Source organism: Trifolium pratense, linkage group LG3 (assembly GCF_020283565.1).
Source record: "Trifolium pratense cultivar HEN17-A07 linkage group LG3, ARS_RC_1.1, whole genome shotgun sequence".
Lineage (NCBI taxonomy): Eukaryota > Viridiplantae > Streptophyta > Magnoliopsida > Fabales > Fabaceae > Trifolium > Trifolium pratense.
The window spans coordinates 9,842,726-9,870,618 of record NC_060061.1 but is presented as its reverse complement, the minus strand read 5'-3'; the positions used below and the strand labels follow the sequence as shown (position 1 = coordinate 9,870,618).

The 27,893-nt window shown below is 34.4% G+C and overlaps 2 protein-coding genes across 2 annotated transcripts; both read left to right on the top strand.

The window, feature by feature from the left end:
• The first annotated feature begins 1,346 nt into the window (after positions 1-1,346).
• Positions 1,347-5,214, top strand: LOC123917814. Its single transcript, XM_045969661.1, has 7 exons — positions 1,347-1,973; positions 2,565-2,651; positions 2,762-3,019; positions 3,314-3,478; positions 3,574-3,627; positions 3,752-3,898; positions 4,539-5,214. Exons 1-7 carry the CDS (start codon positions 1,815-1,817, stop codon positions 4,917-4,919), a joined length of 1,251 nt encoding a protein of 416 aa, XP_045825617.1. The 5' UTR covers positions 1,347-1,814; the 3' UTR covers positions 4,920-5,214.
• A 2,460-nt stretch (positions 5,215-7,674) lies between these two features.
• LOC123917813 (calpain-type cysteine protease DEK1) lies at positions 7,675-26,352 on the top strand. The gene is made up of 31 exons (XM_045969660.1): positions 7,675-8,341; positions 9,455-9,705; positions 10,751-10,933; positions 11,531-11,666; positions 11,971-12,101; positions 12,204-12,318; positions 12,408-13,422; positions 13,546-13,656; positions 14,182-14,240; positions 14,674-14,833; positions 16,183-16,453; positions 16,547-16,697; positions 16,777-16,888; positions 17,002-17,167; positions 17,254-17,324; positions 17,445-17,536; positions 17,654-17,816; positions 17,989-18,060; positions 18,489-18,866; positions 18,957-19,072; positions 19,154-19,451; positions 20,731-21,050; positions 21,485-21,836; positions 22,450-22,770; positions 22,846-22,950; positions 23,073-23,201; positions 24,133-24,513; positions 24,820-24,957; positions 25,090-25,326; positions 25,418-25,834; positions 25,917-26,352. The coding sequence occupies exons 1-30, from the start codon at positions 8,211-8,213 to the stop codon at positions 25,721-25,723; spliced, it is 6,471 nt and encodes a 2,156-aa protein (XP_045825616.1). The 5' UTR covers positions 7,675-8,210; the 3' UTR covers positions 25,724-25,834; positions 25,917-26,352.
• Positions 26,353-27,893: the final 1,541 nt, after the last annotated feature.

The following is a 27,893-nucleotide window of genomic DNA, read 5'->3' as shown; positions in this document are numbered from 1 at the left end:
GCTAAAATCAAGCAATTGTGAAACTTAGAGGGTTAAAATCAAGCAATTGAAATGTGGGGGGCCAAAATCAAGCAATTGTAAAACTTGAGGGGCCAAAACTGCATTTAAGCCTTTTATTTATAACCATATTCATAATACAATATGACATACTTTATGAAGATGAGTTTTTTTAGGAGTAAAATATGTTTTCAATCCCTACTTTTATAGTCAGTTTTGGTTTTTGTCCATGTAAAATAAAATCACTCATTTTTATTTTTACAAGAAAAATTCTTTTATTTTTAGTCCCTAATAAGCAAAATTTTGACATGTTAATGCCAATATTATGATATTTTTATGTTCAAAACCGTCTATATTATATCTATATATCACGTTAAACATATGCAAGTCCATATTATGTTAAAAGAATGTCAAAAGTGTCAAAATTTTGCTCATTAGAGACTAAAAATAAAAGATTTTTTTTTAAAGATGAAAATAAATGATTTTATTTTACAATGAAGAAAACTAAAACTCACTATAAAAATAATGACTCAAAACATATTATACCCATTTGAAAATTTACACACAACACTAATGCTCAGAATAAAGTTTATCTTAGAATTTAATAGTAAAATAAAAGAAACTTTACACATGTTAAAAATAGTTTCATAATAATGTTATAAGCAGACAAGTAAAAGAATGTTACACAAACAACTAATAATGTTTTATCTTTCTGTCACATCATCTCATTCATGTATAATTATTTTGAAATTATTTATATGACATGAAAGAATGATAATTTCTCACTAGATATCTGTGTAAACTTTCATTACACTGACTGCTTACCATCTTTAAACTCTAAAGATGCGTTTGATCGGCTAAAAAACAGGGGACTGAATTTGACAACTTTTGTTGTACCCTGTTTGATTTGAAACTGGTTATGGGACTGGACAAATCAGATAGCAAGGGACATGACAAAAACAAATTTTTTTGTCCCTCACCAAACCACATGACAACTTTTTGTCCACAGTACAACTATAAAAAATACGAAATACCCATTTTATTTTTGAATATAAAGATATTATCGCCTTATATCTCTCCGATATAATTTTGTCCTGTCCTGTATGATCTTGTTCTGTCATATACTGTTATGTCCAGTACTTATTGTTTTACGAGTCAAACGCACCATAATTAGAATTGGTACTAACTAAATTCGTATTTATATCATATTAAAAAAATAAATAATAATATAATATTTGTTCAAAAATAATAATATAATATAAAAAATAAATACAAGCAAAATAATATAAAATTTAAAATCTAAAAAATGCTGTCTTTAATGTGAAGCGAGAAAAAAATGATAGCAGAAAATGACAAGAAAGAGAGGGGTGGTAATATTTACTCCTATTTTCCGTTTCTCTAATCAAGGAATTAGTAGTAATGAATCAATTACTACAAGTTAAAGATTCTTATAAAAAAATTAATTAATTAGTTTTAAAGTTAAAATGGGAAAGTGTTAAAAAAGAGAGAGAAGCGTGGAAAAAAATATGAAAAGACACATAATTTTAAGGAAAAAAAAAACGGAATAAAACAAAAGATGCAATGCTTAGTATTACCCTTGAGTGGGTTCCCATCTTCAAAGTTAGAAAAAAAAAAGTAGAGAGTAGTGAGAGGAGAGGAGGGAGTGGTCATTTGGAATTTAGGGGGGTATACCAAAGCAACTTCACTCCATTTTCAGTGTTCTAGGAAGTTTTTTTTGAGGGTTTTTTGTTTGTAGTTTCAGACAAGAACAAATCTTGTTGAAGACTGTTTTTGTTTTTGTTATTGTTGTTGTTGTAATGGGTTTTGGATGTAGTGTTACTGTTCTACTTGTTTTTTGTTTATGGGGTGTTTTGATCTCAGTTTCTGATTCTACTAGGCTTGGTTCTTCAAGACAGAAGCTTGAGGTTAATAAGCATTTGAATCGACTCAACAAAGCTCCTATTAAGACCATTGAGGTTTTTTTCTTTAATTCTTTTACCCCTTTTGAACTTTTTATGTTTGTGTTTTGTTTGTTTTTCTTCATCTACATTCTTGAAAATAGCATTATTTTGAAGAAAAAAGATTGGTTTTTTATTCTTTGCTGCTACACCCTTTTCCAGAAATTGTTTTGGACCTTTCAATATTTTAGTTAAAAATCAAATGGGTTAGGTTGTGGTGTTCTAAAGTGTAGATCTTTTGGGTTGATTTTCAGATTTCTTAAGTTTTGTGGAAAAAAAAAATCCACCTGTGTTTTTTTTTTCTACTTGTACTCATCTTCCCTTTAAACTGAAAGGGAAAAATACTATGCCCCTTTTGATTAGATTTTTTATTGGATTTTGAAATAGTAATAATAAGAAAGTACTTAAAGAAAAACTATGTAATAATTTTTATTTTTTAAAAAATATATTCTTTATCTTGAGCAGTTGCTGAATTTGGAAAAGAATAAAAATCTTTTTTTTTTGTCAAAGGAAATAAATACTTACAAGTTTGGTTTTTTATTTTGGTTACTTAGTATTTCATTTGTTTTGTTAGTAATGTGACATGATTTGTTGTTGTTGTTCTTGCAGAGTCCAGATGGGGATATAATAGATTGTGTGCCTATTTCAAAGCAACCAGCTTTTGATCATCCATTCCTCAAAGACCACAAAATTCAGGTACATTTTTTCTTCATTCAAGATCTTATGTTTCTGTTATTTACTCTTATGAGATTTTTTTTCCATTTTTATTGTGTTTTGTTTACTAACTTTATGTTTTTGTTAATTAGATGAGACCTAATTTCCACCCTGAAGGGCTTTTTGAGGAGAACAAGTTTGATGAAAACAAAGCAAAATCAAGTACTCCTATTAATCAACTATGGCATGCCAATGGTATGTGCTCCGAAGGCACAATACCTATTAGGAGAACAAAGGAGGAGGATGTTTTAAGAGCAAGTTCAGTGAAAAGATATGGAAGGAAGAAGCATAGGTCAATCCCTAAGCCGAGGTCAGCAGACCCTGATTTGGTTAACCAAAGTGGTCATCAGGTAAGCCGCCGTTTCGTGAGTGTGCCTTGTTGTAGTGAGTAGTAGTGTACTAGTGTTCAATGTTTTAGAAACCAAACCAGACATCAAACCAGAGACATTTTCGTGTCGTGGTTCAACTGCTTTAATCGGCTTGGATTAGGGCAAAACTGCGACATAGCCGCTCAAAAGTGCTAGTTTGCACTTCAACCGGTTGAAGTGTTTGGTTTGGTTTTTAAAACATCGGTAGTATTGTGTTACCAACCTTTTTTGTTTATTCTTTTGGTCTAATTTCATGGTTGTGCATTTGTTAATCAGCATGCAATAGCATATGTTGAAGGAGAAAAGTTCTACGGAGCAAAAGCTACTATAAATGTTTGGGAACCAAAGATACAACAAACTAACGAGTTCAGCTTGTCTCAGCTTTGGGTATTAGGAGGCTCATTTGGTCAAGATCTTAACAGCATTGAAGCTGGCTGGCAGGTACTAATAATCTCGAAACCATGCCCCCGATTCTGATTTTGAAATCCTTGTTTTCCTTGCTAATTCTAATGTCTTTGCTTCTGCATGATTAACAGGTTAGTCCAGATTTATATGGCGATAACAACACACGGCTATTCACCTACTGGACTGTAAGCGTCTATGTTCTCATCGCCTTACCCCTGCATGGCTTTCATTTTTGTTCTCAGCTTAAAATTTAAGTCCTAAAATATAGTTTTTTTTTTAATTCAACTCGTCAATTTGTGTATGTTGCAGAGTGATGCATATCAAGCTACTGGCTGCTACAATCTTCTTTGCTCAGGATTTATTCAAGTCAGCAGTAACATAGCAATGGGAGCAAGCATTTCTCCAATTTCTTCATACCGAGATTCCCAGTACGATATCAGCATACTTATCTGGAAGGTATATAATTCCAACAAATCTTGAGGTTCTTATTAATTAATCTTCAAAAATAAGTCATTTTCTTAGCACCACAAGTCTCATAATCTTTCCTACCAGGAAGCCTGGTATGTGTGGACCACTGTAATGTGACAATGTCCCCAAGTGTTTGGATTCTTTCAAACCTATAATCTCTCTCCCAATGGAATATTCAAGATGCCCTTGTTTGCTATGTTATAGCTGCAATAGGAATCATGAGTTTTTTCATTTCTTCAATTAACCTGTCAGTAAAAACTTTTTCCCTTGGTAATGAAAGCATTTTAGTGGCAATGGCAGCATAATTAGAATCATCTTTGATCCTAGGGATCTATTCCAAATTCTTGATCATGACATGGACCACATCGTCCTATGGCCGTTGATGACGGAACATGAGTTTTTTTCCTTGTATACTTGTGCATAACACATAGTCCAGTAGTATTCTTATATTTTCAACATGTCTTTAACAATTCAAGGTGGCCTCTTTAGAAACAAAATGCTATATAGTTTCATCGTTAACGAAACAAAATTCTTAAAGTCAAGTAACGATATTTGCTAACAAGAGGGATCAAACCCTAGACCACTTTTTAAAACTCCGGAGTCCCCTAACACATGATATTTGTCGCAGGATCCGAAAGAGGGACACTGGTGGATGCAGTTCGGGAACGATGGCACTGTGATGGGATATTGGCCATCTTTCTTATTCTCGTATTTAGCTGAAAGTGCTACGATGATTGAATGGGGAGGAGAAGTTGTTAATTCTGAGCCTGATGGTCAACACACATCAACTCAAATGGGAAGTGGTCATTTTCCAGAAGAAGGATTTGGCAAAGCAAGTTACTTCAGAAACATTCAAGTAGTTGATAGTTCCAATAATCTCAAAGCTCCAAAAGACCTTGGAACTTACACTGAATATCACAACTGTTATGATGTCCAAACAGGTAGTAATGGAGATTGGGGACATTTCTTTTACTATGGAGGACCTGGGAAAAATCCAAATTGTCAATGAAAAAAAACCATGTGTCTCTTGTATCATTCAATCAATTAATCTTAGTAGTGTTATTAAATTAAGCCCTTCTCTTCTTCAATCTTTGTATACCTACCAACCCTTTTTCTGTAGTGGAAAGTTTTGACTGTTTTTTTAATTTCATATTGAAAAGATTCTCCATATAAGCAATGTGGAGAAGTGTAGTGTGGTCAAGTTTCTCAAAAGGCTAAAGAAAATGGCCCTTTATAACATCCTTGTATTTTATTTAGGGAGTGTTTGTCAAATGTTGCAATGGAAATGGAGCTTTCTAGTGTTATGTGATTATTAGTACTATATTAACTAGAACATACTCCTAGAATATGTTACTAATCTTGTTTTATAATTTTAATTTTTAAGTGATGATATAATATAATAATAGTGGTTATAATACTATATAATGTTATGGCCATGTTTTGAGAATCTGTTAATTAAAAAAGTGAAAAGTTAGTGTGACCAATGGATAAAATATGAGAGGAAAAATGACTTATAAAAAAGGACTGAAAAGGGTTATGCAATGCATGTGAATGGCTGACATAGCTTTTGTTTTTTGCATTTTCTTTTTGAAAAGTGACATGGTTCCACCACCATCACATATTTTCAATCTCTTTCACCAACTTGTTAATCATGCGGTGCCAAAAAAGTCGTAGGACCAAATATGTTTTTGTTTGGATTCATTTTCATATATACAAAATATAAATAAAATCAGATTATGAGCCAGATTTTAGTACTATTTAAATAAGATAAGATGATTATTCAAAGTTTAAACCCAAAGGGTGATATCTTCTAGTTAAGTGGGATTGAGTTTGAACTTTGAAGGATAAATAGACATTTATTTAGGTTTTTAAGAGAAAATAGATTATGATGATTTAGAAATTGATAACAACTAAAGTTTGATTAATGACCGTTTTAATTATAATATAAATCAGGTGTCAAATGTGCGTCCAATGACTCTCCAAAACATAGTTTCTGTGGTGTCAAATGTACCCCTCACCGCAATTTGGAGAACCTCCAAAACATAGTTTTCGTGGTGTCAAATGTGCGTCAAATGACCCTCTCACCGCAATTTGTAGAAGCTCCAAAACATAGCTTCAGCGGCAACATGGTTTTCTACCGTGAACTTGGTAAACACACCGCTAAAGCAAACATACCATAAATGAAAATGTCATCTTAGAACTAAAGGAACTTTGGCCAAATGAGGCCGGTTAAGTTGCTAAAGAGGCGACTTAACTTGAATGAATGTAATTTCAATTTATGCTGTCTATATTAAGATATCTTAATTGTAGGTATCTTTGTCAGCGTTCTTTAAATATCTTGAGATTTACCTTAACCCGGATGAGTTCATGAGACTCAATCCAAATGATTTTTTTTTGCTATAAAAATAAATGACTTAAAGGAACTTTTTTGTTAAAAAAAGTAATTTATAAAGTTCTAAAAAATATCATTTGATGTTTCAAAAAAAAAAAAAATCATTTGAAAAAGTTGTAATAAAGTGAGTAACTGTGAATGAATGTGATGTGTGTGTACTGTGAATGACTGTGATGTACAAATGAGCTATGTCAATTATCTGGTCCTAGACTAACAAGATATTGAACCTACACCTTCAATATATTGTCTTTTATCACATTTCTAATGTGGATTGATTGAAATGTGCATAGTTAATTTGAACAGGATCTAAATTGTAATGCACATGAAAAGGTGAAAAAACAAATCAAGAGTCAAATCTTTGTTCAACTTTTAAGAGATTAGGTTATGAAAATGTAACCACGATGCACTATAGTTAAAAAACATATGGGAAATCTTTGTCGTTAACTTTTCTCTCACAAAAAAGTCTATTTTCGGTTGTTTGATTTGTTGAAGGTCTTTATGTTGGAAAAATAATTGATCTTGCCTAAAATAGATTAACAGTATATAAACAGTCTCAAGCAAACAACTTAATTAGTCAATTGAAAGAAACAGAAGAAATACTGATTAGAATGTTGAGGATGTTTGAAGATGATAAGGTGTTGAAGTTGTTCTAAATCTTTTGCACTCTTGGTGAACCAAATCATGTGCATCGTGCCCTTATTTGTAAATAATGAATTTAATTTAATAGTGTCCAAACTTTTATAATATCAATTAATCATGATAATCTAATCAATTCATATTAGATTTCGGATGCGTCTTACATTTTTACCCACTAAGAAAGAAAATAAGGAGAGATAGGAGAAAATTAGGAGAGAGAAGAGTTGTAGTAAATTGGATGAATATATCCACCAATCTTTTCGTGAAAATCTAATTCAAACATAGTATTAGCACAATTTGCATGGTGCTGAAATGCTGATTATCATATCATATTTATGGAGTAAACTGTTAAATACCCCTGAAATTTTAAAATTCGTCAAATACCACCTGAAATTTTAAAAAGTCAATCAAATTGCCCCCTAACGTGGACTCTAACTGGTAGTGCCAGCGGACAATTTGATTGACTTTTTAAAATTTCAGGAGGGTATTTGCCTATTTCCAAATTTGGGGTATTTGACGAATTTTAAAATTTCAGGGGGTATTTGACAGTTTACTCCATATTTATGTTTTATGAGAACATGGATTCATGGGCTGCTATTCCCTATCTAATTTTTTTTTCTTTTTTTGTTGTAGTTTCTTTTGGGCCTTTGGCCCTCTACATACAAAAAACAATTTTTTCCGTTTTGTATAACACATTTATCCGTATAAATAAATATAATATCCATATAAATAAACCATTTTCATTTTTTTTAAATAAATAAATATATCTCTCTCTCCACTCCACCAAACACACACACACAGAAACAGAAGAGAGAGAAAGATAAAAAAGATAAAATTTTCATTTTCATTTTTTTTTTAAATGCAACAACACTTGATATAGTAGCTGATAATAGATGAACTCAGTGTGGAAGGAGACACAACAAACAAACAAACAAACAAATAGGGTTTTAATTTTAATCTTCTTAATTCTTAATAGTAACTAATTATTATCAAAAAGATTTTCTCATTCTCTCTCAATTTTCAATTTCAATTTCACTCTCAAAATCTCAAACCCTAGTTCATAGCTTCAAACCCTAGTTTACCCCTATTTCTACTAAATTCACCACCATGCTTTCACCATTTCACTTTTCAACTACAATCAAGTAGCTTCTTCAACTTCCATTACTTCCTCTTCCTACATTCCACTTCCTTCATCCTTCACATGCATAATCGGAACTGTTTCTGTGCTGTAATTTGGTGCATGCGTTGTTTCTGCTAGAAGAGGGGTTAGAAATGGAAGAAGGGGGTGACCGTAGTGAGATTATACTCTCTTGTGCGATTTGTGGAACCCTCTTCTCCGTTTTGGGTTTTTCTTCTTTCTCCATACTTTGGGCTGTTAATTGGAGACCCTGGAGAATTTATAGGTAATTCTTTGCTTTTGTGTATTCAATTCTCACTCAGTTCATAATTTTGATTTATTGCTTAGTTTAAGCTTCAATTGTCATAATATGCTGCAAATGCTTTTTAATTTTGAGATATTGTTGCTATTTATAGTAATATTTCTTCTGAAATAGTTCTATTTTGCTTGCATTTTCTGCTATGTTCCTTCAATGAGTCCACATAATTAGTGCCCATTTGGATATATTATTATTTAGGAAATTTAGGAAACAAGTGCAAATTGAAAGGGTATTTTCTGATTTTTTTTTCTTGATATTTGGTGAAGTATATCTGTTTAGATTTAAGACTCTTTATGAGCTTGCTTGACACTTCTTAATCCTGAGTGCTTTGATGTCTTCTCATTTCCATATAATTTTGTGGGATTTCACATGAAGATGCACAGTGGATACCGGTAGTGTTGAAAATAGAGGTATCGGTGTATCGCTGATGGGATTGATGCTACAACCCTCAATAGTCTAACCTTTAAGCATTCAGAAGGATCGGGAATCCTCCTAAAGCTGCAATAGCACTGGGAAGTGAAAGAAACAAAATACATCAATTCAGAAGACTGTTAAAGAAAGCTGATTAATGATATAATTAATTTCCCATTTTCTGTAGTTTGTTGGGTTATTTGGCAATTCATAGCTTTCATTGATAATTATTGATTCATTTTATAATTACAATAGGAAATCGAGTTGTTAACCTAAAAATAATACAGATTTTAAAATTTCCTATTCATAACTCGCACCTATTAGATATCCAGGATTCGACCTTCTTTGACAGGAACCTACTTGTTCCCAAAAGTTGGCTAATAAAGCTTCCTTTTTGATTGTGGTCAAATATGATTATTTTCAAAATATTTTTTATACACTCCTTTATAGCATCTCAATTATTCAATTTCGAACATAACAAATGTCGTTAGTCATAAACAAATGGCTCTTACTTTTGCTAAACCACGACTCTGTCTTGTAAAATATAGTGATTTAGGAAGGAATCCTAGTTGTTGTGTGCTGCTTTAATAATGCAATTGAAGTACCCTGAATTTTGTGTTGATTTGGGCTTTCTTACATATATATGTTTTTATCTGTGTTTATGTCCAGCTGGATCTTTGCTCGGAAGTGGCCAAATATCTTGCAAGGTCCTCAACTCCATTTGCTCTGTGGTTTCCTGAATCTTTCAGCATGGTCTGTTGTAGTTTCTCCGATTATTGTGCTTATCATTTGGGGATCCTGGTTGGTTGTAATATTGGACCGAGACCTGATTGGTCTGGCTGTAATTATGGCTGGAACTGCTCTCTTGTTGGCATTTTATTCGATTATGCTGTGGTGGAGAACCCAGTGGCAAAGCTCAAGTATGTATCTGCTAGCCTATTTGTTATTTAACATAGCTTTGTGTCTTGTTCACAACTTTAAGCTACTCTATTTGATGTGAAACCAACATTTCATAATAACGAAGCTTAGATAGAAATTCTTTATGTCATCACTATTGTGGGTTGTTTTCTTTGATGATTTTCCACCCTTTGTGCAATATGTTGCAGACTTAGACATGATGGTTATGTTTTTCAATAGTGAACAGAAAGCGTGTGACTGTAGCTGCATATGATTGTATGTTGACAAAATTTTCTTGATCTAGTTAGAAATAGGGAGCCACTAGAATGAACTTTTAGAAAAAATTTGGTCATAAACGTTGCCATATGCTCCTTGAGCGGTGGTGAAGTTGCCAAAAAGTTGGGATAACAATTGACTCTACAACAGCATAGGAGGAAAGTATCTCTGACCAAATGAATACATTTGCTTTGAGAAACGGGAAGGTCAAACTCATTTGGTAGGTTTAGGGTTGGAGGGTTATTGGATCAGAATGTGAGTCATTATGCACCTCTTCAGCCATGCCAGTGCCTGTAATGCTGTTTTGGGATCAAGTAATATAGATGTGATTAAAGAATGTTCCCTTGAGAGAATTTGATTAGAAGAGCAGCGCTGATTAGGAAATAAATAAGGAGACACAGTAATAGTTAATAAAATATGGAAATTATGTTAACTAATAACTATAGTAGAACCAGGTACAGGGTTCTTATTGGCTTAGGTCCTTAGGCAAAGCTATTATTGATGGGAAACTTTGTGCTCGTTGTTGCATATATGTTAGCTATAGTGAGAATGAGTTTTTAAGTGAGAATTAAAAGAATAAATTATTAGCCATTAGATCTAAATCAATGGCTAAGAGGAAAATATCTTTTTCATGACCCACACACCTTGTTTAATGATTTGAAAGGCTTCCGGCGTCCTTTTTTCAACTGCAAAACCATTAGTAAGGTTTTGCGTTAAATTATCGAAGGTCAGTGACACGTCCAAGGAGCAGTTTTTATATTTATAGCTAATATCTACATATTTCTTTGACAGGGGCTGTTGCAATCCTGCTTCTTCTGGCTGTTTCTCTACTCTGTGCATATGAGCTTTGCGCAGTATATGTTACAACTGGATCACGAGCATCTGACCGATATTCTCCTTCTGGTTTCTTTTTTGGAGTTTCAGCAATTGCTTTAGCAATCAACATGCTATTTATTTGCAGAATGGTTTTTAATGGTATGCTTTTAAATCACTTTTTTTGCATATAAATTGCTATCCATATTATTATTAGTGTTAAAACATATCGTTGGTAGTTATACACGTTACTTATCTTTGATTTGGTTCGTTCCTACACAAACAAGTTTTCAACCACTCCCTGAAAATTCAATCATTTTCAATGACATCGTCACCATTTGTTGCCGTCATAGTAAATGTGAGGTTGATACGCAGTTTATGGGGATCCTAAATTATTGGGATTAAATTCAAAATGACGGTCACATATTGGTACCAAATACATTGCTTTAAATTTTAGTATTTTCCTGACACTTCATTGTGTTATAATTCCAATTTAGATTATTATTATTATTATTATTATTATTATTATTATTATTATTATTATTATTATTATTATTATTATTATTATTATTATTATAGTAAAGGGAAAGGACCAAATTAGAAATGATTGTACTTGTATATAGGTACTAAATTGAAAACCAGATGTTGCATTTAACGTTCCTTATGATGTAGATGATTTCCTGTTTTACTTACTGCTCGGTTCTGTTTGTGTTTTTTTCTTCCATCTAATTTTTTTTCTTGTTACTCTTACTCATGTAGGAAATGGCTTGGATGTAGATGAATATGTACGAAGGGCTTACAAATTTGCTTATTCTGAGGGTGTTGAGGTGGGTCCTGTGGCATGTTTACCTGAACCACCAGACCCAAATGAATTATATCCTCGGCAATCTAGAAGGTTTGTTCAAGTTCTTGTTCTCAGTTTGGTTTGGACTATCATAGTGGAACAAATAATTGTAAGGTGTTAAAATAGCATTCAGTCTATTAGTTGGGAACACATTTAATTTGCTCTTAATTTTACCCCCTCCTTCCAATTAGTTTATTAATGGACCTATTACCTTGTTTTGAATAATTTGTTCCCATTTTTCTTACAATGGGTGAATGTTGAATATCTAATATTGCTTCTTAAATATTTAAGCAAATATAGTGCGTACTTTCATTAAGCTTTCTTTTTAAGTTATTGTTTTTCTTTTTCTTGACAGGGCTTCCCATCTTGTTCTTCTCTATATTGGTTCGTTATCTGTTCTGTTAGTATACTCCATCTTGTATGGCCTAACGGCAAAGGAAGAAAATTGGCTGGGAGCAATCACATCTGTTGCTGTTATTATTCTTGGTGATTTAATTAGCCCTTCTTGATATTGGTTATATTCATTTTTTTACTATCTCAACAGGGAAAATTCTTATGCACATTTTATCTGTTTTTCATGTCCTATAGACTGGAATATGGGAGCTTGCCTGTATGGTTTTCAACTTCTTAATAGTCGTGTTGCTGTATTGTTCATTGCTGGAACATCTCGGGTGTTTCTTATTTGTTTTGGAGTGCAATACTGGTCAGTTCCTTAATCCAAAACATGTGGCCTTTTTACCCATGTTGCATATATTACTGGTTTGTTGATTTAGCTATGCTTTCCTCTCTCAGGTATTTGGGGCACTGTATCAGTTATGCTGTTATGGCTTCTGTACTTTTAGGAGCTGCTGTTTCTCGCCATTTATCAGTTACAAATCCATTAGCTGCAAGGAGAGATGCCTTACAAAGCACTGTAGTTCGCCTGAGAGAAGGATTTCGTAGAAAGGAGCATAACAGTTCATCTAGCTTTTCTGAAGGCTGTGGCTCAAGTATGAAACGGAGTAGTAGTGTTGAAGCTGGTAATCTTGGAAATGTCATTGAAGCTAGCAGAGGCCTGGCTGCAGGTGATGGGAGCAATTGGAATAATGTCACTTCTCAAACTGCTAGTTTGCCAGACGGAATCAATAGTGACAAAAGCATAGATAGTGGAAGGTCAAGTATAGCTTTACACTTACACAGCAGCTCCTGTCGCTCAGCTGCTCATGAGCCTGAAGTTGGAATATCATCTGATGATAGAAATTTGGATCACAATAATTCCTTGGTTGTTTGTTCTAGTAGTGGTCTTGATAGTCAAGGGAATGACTCTAGTGCATCTAACTCTGCAAATCAACAACCATTGGATTTGAATTTGGCTCTTGCATTCCAAGAAAGGTTGAATGATCCTAGGATTGCTACTATGCTGAAAAGAAGGACAAGGCAAGGTGATCGTGAACTGAGTAGTTTATTACAGGATAAAGGCTTGGATCCAAATTTTGCTATGATGTTAAAAGAGAAAAGTTTAGAGCTAGATCCAACTATCCTGGCATTATTACAAAGAGGTAGCCTGGATGCAGACAGAGATCATCCTGAAAATACTGATAATACCAGTGTTGACAATGCTGTGCCTAATCAGATTTCATTATCTGAAGAACTGAGGCTACACGGGCTTGAAAAATGGCTTCAGTTGTGCAGGCTTATATTGCATCACATTACGGGTACTCCAGAACGAGCGTGGGTTCTGTTTAGCTTTATTTTCATACTTGAAACCATCACTGTTGGTATATTTCGTCCAAAAACAATCAAAATCGTTAATGCAACGCATCAGCAGGTGAGTGCTATTTCTCTATTTTGTTTGTTTTCTGTTGGGATGGTAGTTGTTTGAAACTTTGAACCTTATTGTGAATGTTACATGCGCTCATCTTGATGTTTTCTGAATATTCATTGCTTGTAGTTTGAGTTTGGCTTAGCGGTGCTATTGTTGTCTCCCGTGATATGTTCTATTATGGCTTTCCTCCGATCACTTGCGGTGGAAGAAATGGCCATGACATCAAAACCAAGGAAGGTACATAGTTGGCTATTTTTGAATTGAATATAATGGGTGAATTTAAACATTAATTTATTATTTTTGTTGGAAATTCCGCCTTCATTGTGGTCCACCCCTAGCCGCCTAATTGCGGCATTTGGGTTGCCTCAACACAAGATTCATGTTACTCACAAGATTGCTTCAACTGTGATTTGAGGCTTGAGTTTTTTCCAACACTTGGCTTTGTAAGCTCTAGACCATATCTCTAGCCAATGTGACACTTAGGTTTTTGCCAATACTTCTATCTAAAATCATGCTTTTGGCAACCTTATTTGATGGTTTGTTATAGGTGCTGATTGTCACAGTCATAGGAGTGTTTTTGATCGCAATTATTGTGAAATAAACTACATTGAGGCATTTCATTTAATTCTCATTTTTATTTTCATGTTTCTAGATTATTTTCTTTATCCTGGTTGTTTCTAGATTAAGTATTTGTTTGAAGTTTAAATTAATTGTTAGTAGTATATTATCTTTGACTATCTTGTCATAATTTGCTGTCTTCAGTATGGTGTCATTGCTTGGCTGCTCAGCACTTGTGTTGGACTGTTGCTCTCATTTTTGAGGTATGCCCTTCTATACCTGAAAGTCATTCATACGTTTTAGTTTTGACCTCACTTTTACTATATAGTCCGAATTGTTCATGTTATCCAAACGTTTTTTATGTCTCCACTGTTCTCAAGTCTTATTATAACTTAGCTGATTTGTGCTTTGTTGTTGTCTATATAGTGTACTTATTGGATTTCTAGGATAAAAAAAGAGGATTTATTATACAATCAGTAGCCAACATAAAACTTTGTTGAATCTTTATTATCTTTAGGCAACTAAAGTTTAAATTGTGCAGCAAATCATCTGTTCTCCTTGGATTGTCCTTGTCTACTGAAGTTGCTATCTAAAGTTGCAAATCTTTTTAGGCAACTAAAGTTGCTATCTTTATAACACATAATTATGCTTATGCCTCTGTTTTGTTTTATTAATTATTCTGTATAAATTGTGCAGCAAATCATCTGTTCTCCTTGGATTGTCCTTGACTGTGCCACTAATGGTGGCATGCCTTTCTTTTGCCATTCCTATTTGGATTTGTAATGGTTACCAATTTTGGGTTCCTCGTATAAATTGTACCGAGAATGCTGGAAATGATCGCATTCCTCGTACAAAGGTCAGTGCTACCGCCTTTCCCACCTACTATAATGCTGTCTTGTGTATTATGTTTCCAATAGATCCATTTGTTTTCCTTTGTTAGATACAACATATAAACATATATTTTTCTTGCCACTTGCGTATTTTTCTTTGGAGGCTATGAATTTCCTTTTTTCTTAGGTTGTTTACTGTTTTAATCATCAATTTTTCCTCTTATCTGTTTTATCTTTGATGTTGATAGTCTTTTTCCTTGAAGGACTCTTCTCTTTTGCGTGAAACATTCTTGGAATATTATTTTTCATTTTTTGTGAAGTGTAAACGCAAGACTACTTTTGTTAGTCTTTTCAACCGATATTATTGTAGGGAAATTGTACTAGGTTCTTGAAATGTTCAAATCTAGGTGCGACTTATGAAAATAAGTAGAATGTATTCATGACGAGCAAAAATTCTACTATAATAAAAAGGCCCTGAAAATATTCAGTAGAAGTATTTTCTTCATGATGAATGATATGTTAAACTGCATGTTTGAACAAATTAGCATGTCACAATCTCCCCTAAAAAAAAAACATAAAATCCGTAGTGGACTGCAACTTTTTCTATGGTAAAATATTTTTGTCCCTGTGGAAAGAAAATACACAGCGGGTATTTCCACAAGCAATTATTTAGCCTTACATGTGTTACGTTGGCGCACATTTGCCTTATTCTTGTGGTCTTTGAGATGCTTAGCTTACAGGATGAAATGTTAGGTAATTCAGATAGCTTTCCTGTTCTGTCATGTCACTCTAGTCTATAAGAAAAAATACCCATGTATTTAGGACTTACAACAGAATAACTGTAATGAAAACAAAAAATGCGAAAACAGTTTCTAATATGTGTTTATTCTGTGTGTCGATTTTGAAGACATTACAAACATGGAAAGAAAAGCTTTAGAGTGCTGAGGTCCTGCCCAATATTTTGGAGACCTCTTAAGCAGCCATGAGCTGTGCACAAAGAGAAGAAATGAAAACAATCCTTAAGAATTTGCTTTGGGTGTTCCTTTCCCATCGCTATTAGTATATGTTCATATTAGATGTCACATATTCTAGTTTTGGATCCTTTGATCTGGTACTTAGGTAATGATTAGATGTTTGAGAGGCTTATATAGTTTATTATTTATTATTAAAATTTTGGCATGACATTCATTTAACACTTACATTGCTGCTAGCTTCATATGAAGCATAGCCTTCAGTTTATCTGACTTGTAAACTCGAAGATTGTAATTCAGGAGATCACAAATTGAGAGGAAGTGTGTCATGTACTACTAGTTACTCGTCTTTTTGAAGTTCAATTCCTTGTCAAAGTATAATTTTTTCTTGATTCTTTTTACAGGGTATAGTTCTCATTATTTGTATGTCAGTGTTTGTTGGATCTGTACTGGCTTTGGGAGCTATAGTTTCTGCAAAGCCTTTAGATGATTTAAGATACAAGGGATGGAATGATCAGAAAAGCTTGGTCTCCCCTTACACATCATCTGTTTTTCTTGGCTGGGCTATGGCATCTGCCATTGGTTTAGTTGTTACTAGCGTACTTCCAATAATTTCATGGTTTGCAACATATCGGTTCCCCCTATCTTCTGCTATCCTTATTGGAATATTTGCAGGTACACTATTTTCTTTTTGTGTGTACAACTATACATATATTTTTTATATTAGCTTCTGATATTTATATTTCATTGAACTCTTTCTGGCTGCAGTTATCCTTGTAGCATTTTGTGGAGTATCTTATTTAGAAGTTATCAATTCTAGGGATGACCAAGTTCCAACACAGGGTGATTTTTTAGCTGCTTTGCTTCCTTTAGTCTGCATTCCAGCAATGCTCTCCCTTTGCTGCGGGTTGCTTAAGTGGTTGGTAAAACTGGACTATTTCTGTGTTGCTTTTTGCATTTCTATAGGCATCTGATGTTTTTCAAATATCTATTTGCAGGAAGGATGATGGTTGGAAACTTTCTCGAGGTGTATATATTTTTGTTATAATTGGTCTTTTGCTTCTGTTTGGTGCTATTTCAGCTTTAATAGTTGTCATCAGGCCTTGGACGGTAAGTGCAACTCTCTTCCTTGTGTTGAATTTAATTACTCTTACCTGTGTACTTGTCTTTCCTCCACGTCTCTTCAACTTTTTTGCTGAACGTCTTCTTTCCAATTACTACAGATAGGGGTAGCTTTTCTTTTGGTTCTTCTCCTAATGGTATTAGCAATTGGTGCAATTCACCACTGGGCGTCGAACAATTTTTATCTGAGCCGGCTACAGACGGTTTTTGTTTGCTTCTTTGCATTTCTGTTGGCTTTGGCAGCATTTCTTGTTGGATGGTTTGAAGGTGCTTGCTAAGTTTTTTACATAAGCATTGATATGCGTATCCTTAGTAGAAATTGGTTGCTGTATTAATTGTTTTCTGCTTTTCAGATAAACCATTTGTTGGAGCTTCGGTTGGGTATTTTTTATTTCTTTTTCTTCTTGCTGGAAGGGCATTGACAGTGAGTTTTTTTATTCAATTTGTTAACCTATAGGAAGCATATTTATGAATTCCGACTATTTTCAAAATTCATCTTTATTTTCTTCTAAGGTGTTATTCCTTTATTCTTTGTGCGGTCCAGGTTCTTCTTTCATATCCTATTGTGGTATATTCTCCCCGAGTTTTGCCGGTGTATGTGTATGATGCTCATGCAGATTGTGGAAAGAATGTCAGGTTAACTCTTGTGCTCAAAGTTTGATTGTTATTGTTTTTTATATGTTTATTTCTTAAATTTTATGTGTTAAATGCTTTGGTAGTTTATTTATCCACTGCTCGTATTTCTATTTACAGCATTGCCTTTCTCATGCTATATGGGATTGCCCTGGCAACTGAAGGCTGGGGGGTTGTTGCCAGTTTAAAGATTTATCCACCCTTCGCTGGTGCAGCTGTATCAGCAGTAACACTTGTTGTTTCATTTGGGTTTGCTGTCTCTCGTCCTTGCCTAACTCTAAAGGTTAGAGAATTAATTGTGACAACATCGAATTTTTAAACTACCAATTCAAATGATTTGGTTCAAACTACTCTTATTCTCTATGTGAAGAAAATTGCTCATTATAATCTGTTAAGTGCTTACTTCTTTCTTCAGTAAACCCTTATTGAAGTTCTAACCTTTATCTAATGTTCAGATGATGGAAGATGCTGTACATTTTCTCAGCAAGGAAACTGTTGTTCAAGCAATCGCTAGATCCGCAACAAAGGTTTGTACATCTGTTGATGAGATTGCAGGACACAGCATACCAATTTTTTATTTTGTGCGTCTTCCATCGCTTGCGCACACACACAAATACACACAAGTTGGATCAACCCACTTGTTTCTGCTTCCTAATGAAATTAAGTTTGTCCAACCCATCTGTCCCTGCTTCTGTTTCTTGTCCAAGTTCCTTTGCATTAACAAAAATTAGCAAAATATTACTAGGCTAGCAATATCCTGGCAATTAATATAAGAAATCTGTAAACATTTCGAATTGTGCTCTTCGATCCTGATACCGACATTTTTTGTTTGTTTTTATGAATATTTTCTGTTTTCAGATTACTTTTATTGAATACTATTGTTGGAGAGAAAATTTCACCTTTCCATTTTTCATTGTACTTTAACTGAACATTTGTGTTGTTTGTTTGATTGCAGACCAGAAATGCGATATCTGGAACTTACTCGGCACCACAGAGGTCGGCTAGTTCTGCTGCCCTTTTGATTGGAGACCCCACCATTAATCTAGACAGGGCAGGGAATTTTGTGCTTCCCAGAGCTGATGTCATGAAATTGAGAGACCGTTTGAGAAATGAAGAATTAGTTGCAGGTTCATTATTTAGTAGATTAAGATCTGCAAGGACGTTTCGCCATGAGCCAACCAGTGATGTAGATCACAGAAGAGTAATGTGTGCTCATGCACGGATTCTGGCTTTAGAAGAGGCTATTGATACTGAATGGGTCTACATGTGGGACAAGTTTGGTGGTTATTTGCTTTTGTTGCTTGGATTGACATCTAAGGCAGAACGAGCACAGGTACAAAGGCAATTGTAGATGCTTTGCATGCAATGAATGATATATAGATCTAATTCATGGATGACACCAATAGTCCATTTTCTCTTGTAGGATGAAGTTCGTTTGAGACTCTTTCTTGACAGCATTGGATTTTCTGACTTAAGTGCTAAGAAAATAAAGAAGTGGATGCCAGAAGATCGCAGACAATTTGAAATCATTCAGGAGAGGTACTATTCTTAATATCTGCTTTTAGTATTATACCTTTAACAAGCTTTTTCTAACTAAATATCTTGCAATGAATTTTCTAGTTACATAAGAGAAAAGGAGATGGAAGAGGAAATCTTCATGCAGAGGCGTGAAGAGGAGGGTAGAGGAAAGGAAAGGAGGAAGGCTCTACTTGAAAAAGAGGAACGCAAATGGAAGGAGCTAGAAGCTTCACTGCTCTCGTCTATTCCTAATGCTAGTGGCAGAGAGGCTGCAGCCATGGCAGCGGCAGTGCGTGCAGTTGGAGGTGATTCTGTTCTAGATGATTCTTTTGCTCGAGAGAGGGTTTCAAGCATTGCACGTAGGATACGTGCCTCACAATTAACTCATCGTGCGCTCAAGGTTCATTTTCTGTCTTTGCTAATTGCTATTACTTCTGAATCATGACAGTGATTGGGACCATAATTATTTTATAAAACACTGAAAAAATTAAATATCTAAAAACTGATGTTAGTTTATCAAAATAGTTAAGTAAAATCGTTAGTTGGTCTAGTGGTGATTGGCGCTGGACTTGGTAGGGTGGACCACAGTTCGATCCCCCGCAACTGCGATCGGGAGGGGGCTGGAAAACCACTTGATACCAGAACTGACCCCCGAACCAGATTAGGCGGTCCAGTGGGCTGGATACTAGTGGTGAAAAAAAAAAATTAGTTAAGTAAAATAATACCATTTGATAAAAATAGAAGGTCAAATGTAGCTCTTTAATTCATATTTTTTGAAGTATGTGTGACATAAGATTTTTGAATTTTGTAATATAATTATATAACTTTTAAATACGGTGTTTAAAATATCTGTTTAGTGTTTGATTGATTGATGGGTTACCACTTACCATAAAAAACTGGGTTATCTGTTACCCAAGTCTACATTATTTCTTTAGGTTAAATATGTTTTTGGTCCCTATAACTTGTTTCATCTGTATAAAAATATCAAAGTGTTACTTTTGGTCCCTGTCGTCACATGACGTCTGTTAACTAGTTATGCATCACATGATCATCCTTTGTGACACCCCCAATGGCGTAGTATATGATGCTATATTAGAATGTAACTACCCGGAGATGTTTCTTCGATCTACAAAATAAATTGTTTACCCACCCAAAAATGAATACTAGGGACCAAATCAATGATTTTAGGTTTTGGAGGGTTGAAAACCAAATAAAATATTTTACAGGGACCAAAACCATAATTTGCCTCTTGTAAAAAATCCATATTTTGCCCATTTTATAGACACCTAAAACATATATAACCCTATTTCTTTTATATTGCACTTGTGGTATCCTATTTTAATTACATAGGATTAGAGCTGTAAAAAGGGCCTTAAGGGGCCGGCCCTTTAAGGGGCGGACCCACTTATTCCTGATTATTAATTTTATTTAAATTTTAAACAATTTTTCTAGTGTCGTGAACTTATTCTCTTTTTCTTCAATCAGCACTGTCCACGATCGGCACCCTAAAAAAACTGTGTTTAAAATTTAAATAAAATTAATAATCAGGAATAAGTGGGTCCGCCCCTTAAAGGGCCGGCCCCTTAAGGCCCTTTTTACAGCTCCACATAGGATAACTCTTCTGGAGATTGCTTAATTAATGTGTTCTGATACTAAAGAATATTTGGTATGCTTGGCAGACAGGAGTGACCGGTGCTATATGTCTCCTTGATGATGAACCAACTGCAAGTGGCAGGCATTGTGGTCCAATTGATTCCAGTCTATGTCAAAGTCAAAAAGTCAGCTTCTCCATTGCATTGATGATTCAGCCTGAATCTGGTCCCGTCTGTCTTTTGGGTACCGAGTTTCAGAAGAAGGTTTGCTGGGAAATTCTTGTGGCTGGTGCTGAACAAGGCATAGAGGCTGGACAAGTTGGACTTAGATTGATTACTAAAGGTGATAGACAAACAACTGTTGCAAAGGAGTGGAGTATTAGTGCAACTAGTATTGCAGATGGAAGGTTTGTACCTTATGTTTAGTTTTCAACTAGATTATCATAAGTTTTCTTAGTTTAACATTTTGTTAATTTGGTTTTATCGAATAGCATTTAGTCTTTGTAGGGTTTTATCGAATAGCTCATAATTCACAAGGCAAAGAGATCAATCTCTCTTCTAGCTTGGCTTAGTTGTAAGAGATAACTAGATTTACCTTTAAAGACTTGCAGTTTTGGTGCTGTAAATCTGCAACTACGATAAAAAAATGTTGAATGAGTCATGTAAGACTCGATATAATACACGATATATTTTGGAATCAAAATATGCATATTATTTGCTTGATTATTGTGCTTTTCATATTATTTTTTGGACCATTCGGTTCTGTCTAGATAATTCTGTTTCAATGCATGGCAATTTATTGTTGTACTCTAACATTTATGTGGGCATTAATATCTTGCAGGTGGCATATTGTAACAATGACAATTGATGCTGATTTAGGGGAAGCAACATGCTATTTAGATGGTGGATTTGATGGCTACCAGAATGGATTACCATTGTGTGTGGGTAGCAGCATTTGGGATCATGGGACCGAAGTTTGGGTTGGAGTTAGACCACCAACGGATATTGATGCATTTGGTAGGTCAGATAGTGAAGGGGTTGAATCTAAGATGCACATTATGGATGTTTTTCTCTGGGGAAGGTGCTTATCGGATGACGAAGTTTCTGCTCTCTATACCTCCGTGGCTTCGGCGGACCTCAGTGCACTTGATTATCCTGACGATAACTGGCAGTGGGCTGATTCACCCTCAAGGGTATACTTATTCTGCATCCTTCCCTTCCCTAATCATAACACAATCTTAGTCATGTTGACTGTAGTTTGCAGTACATTTTTAATTTACTATTTTTTCATTCACATTCTGACATGCGAGATGCATATTTATAAATGAGCGAAGACTTATTAGAGATACTATAGACTCCTCCTTATTAGAAGATGAACACTTATTAGAGAGCCTTTTGAATCTATTCATTCATATTCTGAAATTCTGAGTTACAATTTGTATGAAAGAATAGATTCAAAGATCTAATTGATTCTCTCAAACTGAATGAACCAAAGTGTTCATCTTCCAACAAGACTTGGCATCTAACAATTTCTGTTTGTAACTGAAACTCTTATCTGAGCCGTAACTAACTTAACAGTACATAACCGAATTAAACTCTGAGGTCTAAGATAAGCTATACCTGTCATATAGAGTGTTCTTACAATCAACATGACTAGATTGTACACGCTTAACATATCTTAATATGAGAAGACAATTGAAATTTAAACATGACATTAAATTACCTAAATGGAATAAGAAATGTTATTTGGCTACTATATTTATTTTGATTGTCTAATCTTATACCCTTGTTTTGTTTTGCACCTAGGTTGATGGCTGGGACAGTGATCCTGCCGATGTTGATTTATATGATAGAGATGATGTGGATTGGGATGGACAGTATTCTAGTGGGAGGAAAAGAAGGTCAGAACGTGATGGTTTGGTGTTGGAAATGGATTCCTTTTCTAGGAAGTATAGAAAACCTAGAATCGAAACACAAGAAGAGGTTTATCAACGGATGCTATCAGTAGAGTTGGCCATCAAAGAAGCTCTCTTTGCTAGAGGAGAGTCATGTTTTACTGATCAGGAATTTCCACCTAATGATCACTCGTTGTTTGTGGACCCTGAAGACCCCCCTGCAAAATTACAGGTATATCTCTTTATTATTTTTAATTTAGTTTATTGTATATTTCACCTCACAATCTTACTGTTGTTTTTCATATAGGTTGTTTCTGAGTGGTTGAGACCAGGTGAAATTGCCAGACAAAACCATCCAGGCTGTCGTCCTTGCTTATTTTCAGGACCTCCAAATCCTTCAGATGTTTGTCAGGTTTTATGTTTTTCACATCTCTTGCTATAATTTGTCAACAAATACTTGTTCTTTATGTATGTTTTGATAGGTTTGGGTTCTGCAATTTCTCTGAATAGCTGTCATGTATATTGATTGAATAGGGACGGTTAGGTGACTGTTGGTTCTTGAGTGCTGTTGCTGTTCTGACAGAGGTTTCACGCATATCAGAGGTGATTATCACTCAAGGATATAATGAAGAAGGAATCTACACTGTTCGCTTTTGTGTTCAGGTAAGAAGCATATAAAAAAATCGAATTCACAATTTCACATCACTTTCTTATTCTTGATCTCTTTCTCACACCGTGTCTGATAATAGTTTCCAATGTCTGATTTTTTATGATACTTGGAGCTTTAGACACCGATAAATCTGTATCTTTAAATTGCTTTCATCAATTTAACCAAGGGATTGAGACTTTATATTGAGTTTTAAAGTCTTCAGAATTGAATACAGTTAAAAATTGATGCTTTATTAGATAACTCCTGTATATTATTATACTTTTGAAAGTAAATGTCAGCCATAAGGTTTATACTTATCACTACTAAATATTAATGTTTGCTATCCACGATTCAGCCTTTGATTTGTAAAGTTTGTATCATACAAAAAGCTTTTTGTTTACTCGCATTATACTTTATAGGTCCTTAAAGTTTTATCAAATACAAATAGGTCTGTTATTTAAAGCTATTCAATGAAATCCTTATATTTTTTAAAAATTTCAAGGAAGTGCTTGTTGTTGATCATTCATGTAGAAACTTCGTCCACACACATTTCGATAAAGTTCATTTAATTTAGTTAAACTTGGTAGTTTATAGTGTTCAGACTCAGAGACTTATGTAAAAATTCTCGAAAGTATGAGGACATCATTAAAAACTTATAAAGAGTTTGCTGAAAATTCGAGGAATTATATGGGCTTTAGGTGGTATCCTGAATCAAGTGCATCATTATAAGTTTCTCTTCTGCTTTTTTAGTGTTGCATGTTTTGGCTTGCTTTTTATTTAATACATGAAAAACGGAAATTTACTGGATATCTAACACACGATCTACAATGATGACATGACATTTTGGCCCCATGTACTTTCTAGTTGCATATTTATCTGATGTTTTCTATAATTTCTATTACTTTGACATCTTATTAATTGCATATTCTGGTTTGTGTTATCTAGGGTGAGTGGGTCCCTGTTGTTGTTGATGATTGGATTCCATGTGAATTACCGGGTAAACCAGCATTTGCTACAAGTAAGAAGGGTATTGAGCTTTGGGTCTCTCTATTGGAGAAGGCATATGCCAAGTTGCATGGCTCTTATGAAGCACTAGAAGGTGGACTTGTTCAGGATGCTCTTGTGGATCTTACTGGAGGTGCTGGGGAGGAAATTGATATGAGGAGTGGTGAAGCCCAGCTTGACCTTGCTAGTGGTAGATTATGGTCTCAGTTGTTACGCTTCAAGCAAGAAGGTTTTCTCTTAGGAGCAGGAAGCCCTTCAGGTTCCGATGTGCACATCTCCTCTAGTGGTATTGTACAAGGCCATGCATACTCAATACTACAGGTAATTTCTCATTTATAATTCTTGTTGGCGATAAACCATTATAAGCTTCCACCTGACAGCCTAAAATTTTAGGAGACTTGGTCCTTGACATCAGTGCCTATATGAATTTATAAGTAAAAAGTTGAACTTGTAACTAGGGTGTGTTTGAACATTATTTACACATCGAGCCCAAAAGGCTTTTGGGTGAGGTGTATGTTTAGATATAAAACTATCTTAAGCTTTAACTTAACAACTTAAACCTTAAAGAGAGCTGGTCCATGACTTTCTGTATGATTTTCAATGATCATTGCTGTCAAACGATTTTAGGTAAGAGAGGTGGATGGCCATAAACTTGTGCAGATCCGCAATCCATGGGCCAATGAAGTTGAGTGGAATGGTCCCTGGTCTGACTCATCACCTGAATGGACAGATAGGGTAAAGCACAAGCTGAAGCATGTTTCACAGGTAGTCATATGATTCTACTTTTAGCATCCCGTTATGAATGAGGGGGTAATTGCTCCCTCTGTTATGAAATTTTATTTGCTGACACATCACAGCAATTGACGATTCTATTTTTATTTTCACTATTATGGACAGTCAAAAGATGGTATATTCTGGATGTCGTGGCAAGATTTTCAGATTCATTTTCGATCAATATATATTTGTCGCATCTATCCATCAGAGATGCGCCATACTGTTCATGGTCAATGGCGTGGTTACAGTGCTGGTGGGTGTCAGGATTATGATACATGGCATCAAAATCCACAGTTCAAACTGACTGCAACTGGGCAAGATGCATCACTTCCTATTCATGTTTTCATTACCTTAACTCAGGTATGAATGGTATTTGATATTTAGTAATGCATTTATCGAAAAGATCATTCTCCTTGAACTTTTTTAAAACTGCATTATTTCATATGTATAGGGTGTGGGATTTTCAAGAACAACAGCCGGTTTCAGAAATTATCAATCCAGCCATGATTCACTGATGTTCTACATTGGAATGAGGATACTCAAAACGCGTGGCCGACGTGCTGCTTATAACATATACCTACATGAATCAGTCGGTGGGACAGATTATGTTAATTCTAGAGAAATATCCTGTGAAATGGTTCTGGAACCTGAGCCAAAGGGGTACACTATAATTCCTACCACTATACACCCTGGGGAAGAAGCACCGTTCGTGCTGTCTGTTTTTACCAAAGCATCCATAACTCTTGAAGCTTTGTAGTGCCTAGGGGTGGCTATCAGTTGTATCTACCCTCTTGATAAGTTTCCTTGATTGGGTTCTCCGGGGGGATCATATACTTGTGCTGCTGAAGTCATGCTTAAGAACATTGGGGTAATTTTCTCTCTTGGAACTTCCAATATTGTAAGTTTAGTAAGTCTGCATGTCATCTAATATTTTTTTATGTTTTTTACAGCCTATGATTATATGTTTCTTAAAGGCCGATGTTTCTTGCATGAGTGGACAGTCTCACAGTATCGAGATATGATCCCTGACGGGGATGATCTGGCATCGTTATGAATGACATCTCGAACTATGCATCTGCCAGCATTGAAGAGAGCACTCGGGGTGTTTATTGTGTACATAAAAAGTGGTACTATAGGAGTATACTTGTAACCATTTAAGAAAAGTGGGAAAGAAATAGCTGAAAATAAGTAGGAAATTACTAACATCTTATTCAAATGGAAGTGAAGGGGAGTGGAGGAGGTATAGCAACAAGCATTGTGTAACTGATGTAAATTCAGCTGCCATTTTTTATTCTTGCAAAATGTATTGTACACACTTAACAATTATCAATCCCTATCATTTATTGACATTTGGGGAAATTTTGTAAAAATGTTTTTCTAATCTAATTTGGTTTCAATTCAAAAGAAAAGTTACGTTTGATAGTTTCATTTTGTCTTTTGGTAGGGAAGGGGAATTTACTGAAATTCTATGATGGAAAGTCATTATATAATTGTGTGTGTCATACATCAATTAGCTGAAAGTTTAAAGAACAGCAAAAATAGAGCCAGGTTCACCATTTTAATGGTAAATATCATGGGAGTTTTGGACCTAAGATAGATGCTCAAAGTAGTTTGAGAAAGGGGTTTGCAATTCAAAATTTTCCTACTAAAACATCATTCTAACAATTAATATTTGTTTTTGAAAAAAACACTCCTTTTTGGAGTAGTAAACACGCATTACACTTCAATTTCTTTAATTTAAATATTATATAACAACAGTGTTTAGTACTCTCTGGCTACATTTATAAGTAAATTTGATTTTTTTGATACATTGAAAAGTGGATGTATAAAGTCTATAATATGAACCATATATTCATTTTTAAATGTATCAAAAAAGTCAAATTTGCTTGTGACCGGAGGGATTACAAAATTTGTAACATTAAATGGGAATCATTAAATTATGTGCGGCTAACATCAATTTAATAGGAACTCCTAAACTTTAATCAATAGATTATAGGTTTAACTACACATTTGGTCTCTTACGTTTATTTTATGTTTCAATTTGGTCCCGTACGTTTAAAAAGAATCAATTTGGTCCCTTACGTTTCTATTAGGTTTCAATTTAGTCATTTCCGTTAGTTTTGTCACTAACACCGTTTGAACTATACACGTGTCACTCTGTCAAAGTGTCCACGTGTCAGTCCACATATGCGAATTGACTGCCACATGTGACAAAATTGACAGAAATGACTAAATTGAAACCTAATGGAAACGTAAAGGATCAAATTGATACTTTTTAAACGTAAGAGACCAAATTAAAACTTAAAATAAACGTAAAGGACCAAATGTGTAGTTAAGCCTAGATTATACTATTTTTTTTTTAGTTGTAATGCATAATAGCAATTGGTCCAATGCCTGAATAAGAGAAAATTGACCAATCCACAAAACCACTCAATCTGCCGAAACCAAAAGCTCAAAACAAATACTATTACACTAATTGCTCAATAATCTTTTGTCAATTTTTTTTTCTTATATAAAATTTCAATGATTTTTTTTTAAGAATTATATATAGACAAAATAATAGTGTTTTATAAACACGGGGAATTATTGGTGATTTGGTGTAGTGTATGGGGTTTTGTGATGATAAGATAGTGAAATGTCCGTTCGTTGTCTTGGTGCCGTATCCATTCATTGTTTCACTTGGACATTTTTAGTTAAAATATTACTCCTTTTTGTTTTTGTGTCAAAAAAGAGAAGACAAAAAACACCGATGTCGTGTGATAATTTAACAAGCAACCGTATAAAACCATGGGATGAGATTATACCCAGTAACCTCGTCACGCAGTTACTCACAGTAGCCGTCCGATTTGGAACCAACCACTAAAATTGTTTATATTTACTTTTTTTTGGGTACATTGTTTATATTTACTTTTGTTCGTATATAATAT

Excerpts from the sequence above, each read along its gene's own strand:
- LOC123917813 (XM_045969660.1), top strand. The coding sequence starts at position 8,211 with ATGGAAGAAGGGGGTGACCGTAGTGAGATTATACTCTCTTGTGCGATT. Across the intron at positions 16,698-16,776 it reads TGCTGCGGGTTGCTTAAGTG|GAAGGATGATGGTTGGAAAC; the intron begins GTTGGTAAAACT and ends ATCTATTTGCAG. Across the intron at positions 18,061-18,488 it reads TCGCTAGATCCGCAACAAAG|ACCAGAAATGCGATATCTGG; the intron begins GTTTGTACATCT and ends GTTTGATTGCAG.
- LOC123917814 (XM_045969661.1), top strand. The coding sequence starts at position 1,815 with ATGGGTTTTGGATGTAGTGTTACTGTTCTACTTGTTTTTTGTTTATGG. Across the intron at positions 1,974-2,564 it reads CTCCTATTAAGACCATTGAG|AGTCCAGATGGGGATATAAT; the intron begins GTTTTTTTCTTT and ends TTGTTCTTGCAG. Across the intron at positions 3,899-4,538 it reads TCAGCATACTTATCTGGAAG|GATCCGAAAGAGGGACACTG; the intron begins GTATATAATTCC and ends TATTTGTCGCAG.